At 33.7% G+C, this 9,742-nt stretch overlaps 1 protein-coding gene and 3 long non-coding RNA genes across 4 annotated transcripts; all 4 read right to left on the bottom strand.

The window, feature by feature from the left end:
* Positions 1–1,163: 1,163 nt before the first annotated feature.
* LOC136216447 (uncharacterized) lies at positions 1,164–2,764 on the bottom strand. Its single transcript, XR_010683314.1, has 3 exons — positions 2,746–2,764; positions 1,546–1,664; positions 1,164–1,267 (listed from the first exon to the last, which is right to left on the bottom strand). It is a non-coding gene; the product is annotated as an uncharacterized lncRNA (long non-coding RNA).
* LOC136216458 (uncharacterized) lies at positions 2,761–3,304 on the bottom strand. Its single transcript, XR_010683315.1, has 3 exons — positions 3,057–3,304; positions 2,894–2,985; positions 2,761–2,791 (listed from the first exon to the last, which is right to left on the bottom strand). It is a non-coding gene; the product is annotated as an uncharacterized lncRNA (long non-coding RNA).
* Positions 3,305–3,975: 671 nt separating this feature from the next.
* LOC136216420 (F-box/LRR-repeat protein At5g02910-like) lies at positions 3,976–4,921 on the bottom strand. The gene is made up of 2 exons (XM_066002986.1): positions 4,876–4,921; positions 3,976–4,806 (listed from the first exon to the last, which is right to left on the bottom strand). The coding sequence occupies exon 2, from the start codon at positions 4,610–4,612 to the stop codon at positions 4,145–4,147; it is 468 nt and encodes a 155-aa protein (XP_065859058.1). The 5' UTR covers positions 4,613–4,806; positions 4,876–4,921; the 3' UTR covers positions 3,976–4,144.
* A 14-nt stretch (positions 4,922–4,935) lies between these two features.
* Positions 4,936–6,207, bottom strand: LOC136216436 (uncharacterized). Its single transcript, XR_010683313.1, has 3 exons — positions 5,883–6,207; positions 5,185–5,241; positions 4,936–5,041 (listed from the first exon to the last, which is right to left on the bottom strand). It is a non-coding gene; the product is annotated as an uncharacterized lncRNA (long non-coding RNA).
* Between the last annotated feature and the right edge of the window lie 3,535 nt (positions 6,208–9,742).

Below are 9,742 nucleotides of genomic sequence, written 5' to 3'. Positions count from 1 at the left end.
ATGTGTTTTAATTATAACTTTGGGGAACTGTGTCAATATTGTCTGTTGTTGCAGGTTTTTCCAAAGTTAGCGGAAGTGGCACAAAAAAGGAGAGAGAAAAGTTCCGTAAAGGGATGAATTGGAATTGGTATTTTCATGCAATATTTTATTTTATTATTTGTGTAATTTAATTATATTTAATTGCCATCAAATGTTATTTTATTTTATTATTTCACTATACTAGGATTAAGATTGAGAGGGGATTATAGAAATCCGCTATTTGACTGATTAAGGTAATAACTAATTAAATATATGGGAAAATTACAAAAGTAGGTCAAATTGGAGGTCCATTTACATATTTAACCCATTTACTCAACCTACTATATATTTAGACTGATTTTGTGTGACTTTCTCATAATACCCTCAATATTTACGCGCGTCTCGCCCCCTCCCGTCTGACTTCGCAGATTCGATATTATGCGAAGCATGCGAAGTTAAAGTTTGGTTTACTTGATGAATATTTAGTTCGCATATGCGAAACTAAAGTTTGGTGTACTTGATGAAAAATGGATCCACTTGAAATGATTGGTAATGATTGAGAAGATTACGAGCTAATGATTGAGAATTGTGGAGATGATGTGTGACTTAAAGTAGGGATGGTACTTTTGATAATAAATGAGGATTAAATTAAGAAGATGGTACTTAATATATTAATGTAATTTTTTTAAATAAGAATAAATTTGATAAACGTTTCTTTTCGATATATGAAGTGAATTTGCATGCTCTGAAAGCGAATTTATTAATTATTGCATATCAATATTTAATTAATTAAATAATTAGGTGAAGAAGTCAAATTAATTAGGTCTAATGGGAATACGGACCCGTTGGCGCGTTTCTGATGGGAATACGGACCCGAAATCCTGACCCTAATTTGACACTAAAAGCGAGTTTATTAGCTATTGCATGTCAACGTTTAATTAATTAGGTGAATAAGTAAAATTAATTAGGTCAAAGAGAATAATTAATTTAATTAGGTCAATGAGTAAAATTAATCAGGTCAAAGGGTAAAATTAATTAGTTCAAAAAAGTAAAAAAAAAAAAAAATAATAATTGATAGAAAGGGTTAACATGAGTACTTACTTGAATGATTTCCCAGAATGTCCGAATTCCTTTATCATCGGAAGAATCATGCAGTTTGAGTATCAGGGTATTCATGCTCTACAGGTTTCAGCAACAACTGGCGTGTTCGCATATACTGCACTTCTCCGTCCTTAAACTTCTTGTCCTTCTGAAGAAAAAAAATATGAAGCTGAGCTCTGTAAATTTGAAATTGGCTCATTCAAAGACACTCAACAGATAAAAAAAATGGAACTAAAAATGCAAAAAAAACAGTATCGATAGAGGAATAAGAATCATTTGAATTATTAGAACAATATATTCTTTTGTTGTTGATGATTCTTGAAATGCAAAAAGGTATAAAACTTGGGGAAAAAATAGGCAAATTTAATTGAAACTGAAACTTGAATCATAAAAAAGCTCAAGAAGTAGATAAAAATAAATCCTTACCGAAATGAGTAAACCAAAAGCTGCAAAAGATTTTGAGCATAGTTCTTAAAGGCGCAAGGTGCAATAAGTCGCTAAGAGGTCTTGGAACCTAGGCTCAAGGAGCAACGTAAGGCGCGGGCCTGAGGAACAGGAGACGTAGAAAAAATATATATATACTCTTTTACTAGTTAAAGAATAAACCAAAAAAACACCCTTGCTTATGACCAGACAAAAACAAAACCAATATAAAAACATGATAATAAACCACAAGAACAAAGAATGAAATATAGATAAGTTCTTTAAAGGCTTAATGCTTCCCAGCTCCTTTAACTTGTCCAAATTGGTCATTTTACCCCTCCAACTCATCGAATGTTCTATTTACCCCCTTAACTCCATAAAAGTGGTATTTCTCACCCCATCAACTTGTCCATTTACCCCCTAACTCATAGAATGTCTTATTGACCCCTTAACTCCATAAAAGTGGTATTTCTCGTCCCTTACAATCCGTTATTGAGGCCTAAATTGATACCTTTTTTAAAGGTTAAACTTATATTGGTGCTATTTTGTACGTGGAACCCAAATTGATACTTTCCCAAAAACCATGAGTTAAGGGGCTAAATAGGACATTCGATGAGTTGGAGGGGTAAAATGACCAATTTGGACAAGTTAAGGGGGATCGAAGAGCATTAGACCTTCTTTAAATTGAAGGATACAATGAAGAAATTATCAGTCAAATAGAAAGTTCCAATTTCCCTAATCTTAATCGAAATAGGCAAAGGAACCCGTTTAAAAACGGAGAGACGTATTTCATATTTTGTATAATTACGGAACGTGTCCAGAAACGTGTGGTAAGAATTTCCATTTCCCACATCTGCCGGAAACGGTGAAACGCTTGGCATGAAATGCTTATGATACAATTAAACACTAACAACTCATCTTCTGGGAATAGTATAAGACAGATAAACAATTCCTGTCAATCCATAATTCAGATAAACAGAACAGATCCACTGTAAATGAGTAGCTAAAATCATAAAGTTTACAGAATTAATCCCAAAATTTAGCATGTTTCAAAATTTAACATAAAAAAACAGAATTCAACATGAAATAGTGAGCGAAAGAATAAATGTATTTTCATTTTGCAATTAGGAAAAAAAGAGAGAATAAGATCAGACTTCTAAAAGTATACTGCATAATGACAATGAACATTAGAAAGAAGATTACCTTTGAAAAGAAAGCTCACAGCAGAATCCTTCGTCCAAACCTAATTCTAATAGAAAAGAAAACAATTAAAAGAAATAAAGAGCCATTAAAGAAAGAGAATCACCAATGAGAGAAGGGAGGGTTAAAGAATGTGAGAAAAGAAATAAACCTTAAACGTTTTCAGGAAGCAACGAATTGGGAACACAGAACATTTTTAGGAGGTAACGTTTTCAGGAATGCCGTCCCTCATTGGTAGTAAATCTGTCACATAAGGATTCAGTAAGAAGATTTCAAACAGCTTCCTAAATTTTTACATTGAGCGTCTCGCAAACCTGGAAAATCATCATTGGATGCAAATTGAATCAAGAATGAACTCCATAACCTCATTCGAAAAGCCATAAATCTACAGCTACAATACAACCAGGCTCCTTCTTCACCCCTCGATCCTTCATTAACTTTCGCGCTTTTGCCACATCATCCACCTGCTGCAGCATACATGTTTGACAACTGTTTATAGGTTCCGTCATGCTGTTGATTTAGCTCGAAAAGTTGTTCAGCAACTTGAACCACGAGAAATAGACTTTGCTTCTGAGAAATTTCCAGCTCTACATTACAAATCAATTAGACGGGCCTAACAATCTTCACCCAAAAGTTATCACATTCTATAACTTATAGTATTTTATTACATACACCAAACATGAACCACATCAGCTAAAATAGAACCCGTAAGCATTATATGAAATGCCATAAACTGACGCTGTATCAATGGCATGTAGGTGAGATTAAAATAATGAATTTGATGAAAGAAGATTAATGCAGGTATCGGGTCGCTGCTGCCGATCTCATATCAGTATTAATACGGTAACATTCTACAATATTTCAACCTCTGAGAAAAAAAAATCGGAACCAGATTTGTGTAATCTAAGATTGGAAAAAAAATAGTAATAAAAAAATTCAGAAATTGTAATAGATAACGGAAGCTGCTCGCGCTCTTTTGAGCCAAGTTTTGGTGTGCTCAAGCTTGGCTCGTTTATAAATCAATCGAGCTTTTACCGAACCGAACATTGAGCCGCTCATGAGCGGTTCGGCTCATTTACAGTTAGCCGATTTTCTAAGGAACATAAACTCACAATCATTAAAGAAAGAAGCAAGAGATTTACTATCTTAAAAACTGTAACCAAAGTAAAAGCAAGAAATCAAGTCTTGCACCAAATTAGTTCAACACATTGAATCATTCATTCATTTGCACCAAAATAGTATCAGATTGAATCATTCATACATTTGCAGCTAAGCATCCACTAAACAACTTCAGGTGGATTAAGAAATGAGATTAAATTCTAATATTAGCTCTAGATAGTTATATTAAGAAATCAGGTGGATTTCTGATCCTGGCGAATGCAAAGATGTAATAAAATAATTCTCAAACAGTTATCTTCAACCTATTCAACTCGATTTCTAGCTCCTCAACATGGAGAATGTGCTTCCTGATCTCCTCAACTAAATCCGCAGAGTCATCAAGACTGATATCATCTGATTCTAAGACATACAAATCCAAATTAGCATGAAGTGAAGAAGGCAAGTTCGTCAATTTAAGAGATGTAGAACCCACGTTTCCCCTTATTTTCAAGCTCTCCAGATTCAGACATAAAATTTCTAGGAGAGGACAGTTCTTGCCAAATTCCCTTAGAAGAATTGTTTTCAAATGCTCAGAAGCAACAACAAGCGCCCCTTGAAAGCCACAATAACATAATTCTAAGCATTCAAGCAAAGGACTACCAGATAATACATGCTCAATCGCTTGATTACCCAACTCAGAATGATCTAACTGCAAACTCTTAAGAGATTCCCAATTTACTTTCACGTTCGGCATAAACTCACAAGCACACATCTTCAGCTTAACTAATGAAGGATTGTTGAAAAAAGAAGACCACAATTCGTACTTGTCCCATGATTCCAAATTAAAACCATCACAGTCTAAAATGAGCTCCTTTACATGTTTTTTGGCACCGAAACGAATCCACAATGACAATCTAGAATACAGCTTACACAAAGGGATATCTTTGGAGTCGATAACAAGTTTCTCTGCAGTCAAGCAATCATAGAGAATTAGTATATTGTCAATCAAATTGATGAATTATCAGACAAACGTACCGTTTGAAATGAAATTTAGGATAGAGACGTCGGTCCATTTACACTCCCACCTATAATAAAAATTAGGCTTAAAGGCCTCTTTTGTTGACGGTATAAAGGAGAGGATTCGCTGAGTCAGACAATCTGGCAAACCTTCTATGCAATCTTTAGAATACAATGATAGAACCTTCAAAGTAAAAAAAATGCTAATGAATAATTCAAATTTAAAATGCTATTATTTATCTATTAAAAGGAAATTAAACTTAAAACAACTTTCATTGAGACTGAATTTCTAATATTAAACATTAAAATATTTGCTCAAAAACTTACATTCATCAAGTAAGGCCCAATATCTAGCTTCTCAACATGATGAACCTGCATAATAGTCTGACTAACCAAATTTATGCAGTGTTGTACATTGTAGTCGTTTCGGTCGTAATCGTAGAAAAAATCAAAAGTAACATAAACTGAAGACCGCAAATTCATTAATTTAGGAGATGTAAGCCCTATTAGACCTGAAATTCTCAATCTCTCAACATTGGGACATGAGATTTCAATGTTATTAGAATTAAATGAATCCAAAAGAAGAATTTTCACACTTTTAGAAGCAATAACAACAGCATCAAACAAATTGCAGCGGTGTAATTCCAAGTATTCAAGCATAGGAGTACCGGATAAAACATTCTCAATCCCTCCCTTTTGCAGTGCACAATCATATAAACGCAAAATCTTGACAGATCCCCAATTTACATTTCCAATCGGCATAAGATCACAATAAAGTAACTTCAATTTAACTAATGAAGAATTGTTGAAAAGAAATTCTGGCAAGGGATACGGGGAGTTGATAGTGAGAAACACAATGAGTTCCTTTACATGCTTTTTCACAGCAAAACGTATCCACCGATCCTTGTTAGGAATTCTTTCAGAGTAACTTGTCATTTTGATGACGAATTTGTCGATATTGGAGCAATCATCATGGAGATTTAGGGTTTTATCGATGAAATTGGAAAATTGATCGATAGACATACCATTATAAATACACGTGTTATAGACGAATTTGAGAACTGATACACGAGTCCATCGATACTTCCACGATTTGGATAAAACCATAGTCTTCACTGAATCGGTTGTCGGCAGAAGGGAGAGGATGCGGTGAATCAGGACATCCGGTAAGGCACTAATGCGGTCTTCATTTTCTTCGCCCGATTTGATTCTATTAATTTCATTTTCTGAATCACACCTTCCTTCGGTTTCCACCATGGAAGCTCCGCCAGTTTCCGCCATAAACAAGCAATCAAAAGCTGAGACTAGAGTAGGGTTGTAAACGGGATATTTTGGAGCAGAGGTGGCAATTTCCTTTCACCGTATTATCCCGTATTTATATTGTAAGAAAACGGTATTTATATTTCCTTTCACTCCTATTTGGAGCAACCGTAAAAATGTTTCCCTAGATTCGTATCACGCCAAAGATCGGATCATCCCACTCCACGAATGTTGCAGCTTTTGTATTTTATGTGTTTCTTCAATTGCAGTCCATGTCAGCAATTTAGGGTATGTTTTACAATTGGACAAATTTAAAGGGTAAGTTGTTACAATTGAAGGTTGAAGGGGGCAATTGCAATATTTGACCAAGTTCAGGAGTTATTTATGTATTAAGCCATTATATATTTATTATTTCAACAAAATCTTTATCAGTCCCTGCATTCTCCAAATTTCTTTTTCTTAATATTTATTAGTTGAAAAATTAAGAAGTACTAATATTTAATGTTTAAATTAAATTTATATACTGTTACTTTATTATAAACAAAGTAAACTTTAAGTTGCTTTAATCACCATTAATTTAATACTAGAATAAATTTCAGTCACGATGGTTTCAATTAGTTTTAAGTCGGTAATTGTTTCATCCAACTACAATTCAATTGTGATGCACTATTAGTCACTGAACTTACATGATTGTCTCAAAATAGTCACTTAATTTCAATTTGTTTCAATCAAGTCACTCTTACGATTTCAGTGATTAAAAGACATAAAAATAATGACATGAGTGATATGTTAGTATGAGTCAACTCAGATCTCAGACCGAACCGATAAGTGACATCCAGATATGCGTCACCTAGGAGTCACATGTCCGTTATTTTTATGAAAACAAAACAAAACAAAACCGAGTTAACTCATGCTAACGTGTAAGCTATGTCATCATTCTGATGCCTTTTTAACCAGTGATCTAATTGAAAAAAAAAAACTCAAGGGCTTTAAGACTAACCTTTACCATAAGCATGGGTGTAAATGGTTTCTCGATCCTAAATTTCATTTCCAACGTTATGTTTGTCGAATAATTCATCAATTTGATTGATAATATACTAATTCTATATTATTGCTTGACTATATCTTGATCTTGCAAGAATATTACATGATAACAGATTTTTCTGGTGCAATATTAATGAAGCTGTGAAAATTCGTATTAAATTCTCAATGATAATTACTTGAGAATTAAATTGAAGTAATGTTCGTCATTAATTTTGTAAAATAGCTTAGTGGTTCCAATGGTTTTAATTGTTATTAACATGGATTCACTAAGATTAATTTTTCATTAAATGAATAAATTGTTGAATTCGTTGAGAGAAAAACGTTTTAGGACCTTAAAAAGCCGATTTAGTGATTTTCGCGCGCGCTTTTAACCTAATTTTGCATGGATTATTTTTTTTAACCTAATTTTGCATGGATTTCGACCAATTAAATTTTATTTTCTTGACCTAATTAATTAATCCTTGAAATGTAATAATAAGCTCTAATATTTAGCGGATCCAAATTCACTCGAAACGCCGAAAAACGTTCGAAAAAGCCGAAAACCGGCAAATTAGGGTTAGGGATTCGGCGTTCCGGTGTTCCATTCCCATGGGAAACGGACCGACGGTCAAAACCCACAGAAAAGCTGTGGGCCCCGCCCCCGTTTGGCCAAATTCGGACGTCTAGGGTGTCAAAAACGCGATTTAGTGATTTTCGCGCGGTTTTAACCTAATTTTCAATGCATTATTATTTATTTATTTTTGTTTGATCAAATTAATGATTATTTTTACTTATCGACCTAATTAATTAACTGTTAAAATGTAATAATAATAGGCTCTAAACATTAGAGGATCAAAATTCACTTGATACGGAAAAGGGGGGAAAAAACGTCTTAAATAAAAAGCGAGAAGCGTCGAATTAGGTTTAGGGTCCCGGAACCCTAATTTCATCGGAAACGGGCCAACGGTAAAAACCCACGGCCCATAGGGCAGTGGGTCCCACCCTCTTTTGGCCTAATTCCTCCGTCTAGGGCCTCAAAAAGCCGATTTAGTTATTTTCGCGCGCGCTTTTAACCTTATTTTGCATGGATTATTTTTTTTAACCTAATTTTGCATGGATTTTGACCAATTAAATTTTATTTTCTTGACCTAATTAATTAATCCTTGAAATGTAATAATAAGCTCTAATATTTAGCGGATCCAAATTCACTCGAAACGCCGAAAAACGTTCGAAAAAGCCGAAAAAACGGCAAATTAGGGTTAGGGATTCGGCGTTCCGGTGTTCCATTCCCATGGGAAACGGACCGACGGTCAAAACCCACAAAAAAGCTGTGGGCCCCGCCCCCGTTTGGCCAAATTCGGACGTCTAGGGTGTCAAAAACGCGATTTAGTGATTTTTGCGCGGTTTTAACCTAATTTTCAATGCATTATTATTTATTTATTTTTGTTTGATCAAATTAATGATTATTTTTACTTATCGACCTAATTAATTAACTGTTAAAATGTAATAATAATAGGCTCTAAACATTAGAGGATCAAAATTCACTTGATACGGAAAAGGGGAGAAAAACGTCATAAATAAAAAGCGAGAAGCGTCGAATTAGGTTTAGGGTCCCGGAACCCTAGTTTCATCGGAAACGGGCCAACGGTAAAAACCCACTGGGCCCCACCCTCGTTTGGCCTAATTCCTCCGGCTAGGGCCTCAAAAAGCAGATTTAGTTTTCTTTGACCTAATGAATGGATTTAAACCATTAGTTTTACTTTTTGACCTGATTAATGGTTGAAATGTAATAATAAGCTTGCTCTTAGAGGATCCAAATTCACTTGATACCGAAATTAAAACATTTAAAAAAAATCATCTGATCAAGCATTACGTTAAAAAAAGCAACGCATGTGCAATTAGGGTTTAATTTTGAACCATTAATTTGAAATGTTTAAAGTTCAGGTTTTGAATATTTGGTTTGAGATCAAAACAGTAAAAAAATGAACTTTTTAGGAATATAAAAAAAAAACGAAAAGTGTCAAATTCGAATTAGGATTTCGATGTCTCGGAATGTTAAATTTTTTATTGTTTCGGAAATTTTATTTTTTTAATTTGGAACTTATTATAAAATTGTATGATTGGAATGTGCTTATAGTCAAAATCGAAATTAATAGGTATATATATGTATATATAGTTTTAACTTTTTAAAACTTTATCCCAACATAAAAGTAACATTCTTCAGACTTTGTTCTCCGTATGTTTATATTTTAATATTAATTAAGTATATACGGAAAAAGCTGATCCTAGCAGATTAAAAGCTGCTAAAGTAAATAAATGGCCTTGCTTTCAGGGACAACTTTATTTTTATATTCCTTTCTCACCAATTATGCAGTAGTAGATTTTTTCCCACTGGATCAAACATTAAATTTTAAGTATAATACACATTTGAATATCCAAACTGAAGCTTAAAAGTTAATTATGACCTTAAACTATCAAAATCATCAATCAGACTCTGAACTAAGTAAAAATCATTAATTAAATCCTTATTTTAAGCAAAAATTATCATTTGAGTCCTCTCGAAAATAATTAAGTTGAACAGTTTCAGACTTTCTTCCCTAAA

This window comes from Euphorbia lathyris, chromosome 1, assembly GCF_963576675.1.
Source record: "Euphorbia lathyris chromosome 1, ddEupLath1.1, whole genome shotgun sequence".
Lineage (NCBI taxonomy): Eukaryota > Viridiplantae > Streptophyta > Magnoliopsida > Malpighiales > Euphorbiaceae > Euphorbia > Euphorbia lathyris.
The sequence above is the reverse complement of the archived record's forward strand: the minus strand, read 5'-3'. Positions and strand labels throughout refer to the sequence as shown.

Excerpts from the sequence above, each read along its gene's own strand:
- LOC136216420 (XM_066002986.1), bottom strand. The coding sequence starts at position 4,612 with ATGTGTGCTTGTGAGTTTATGCCGAACGTGAAAGTAAATTGGGAATCT.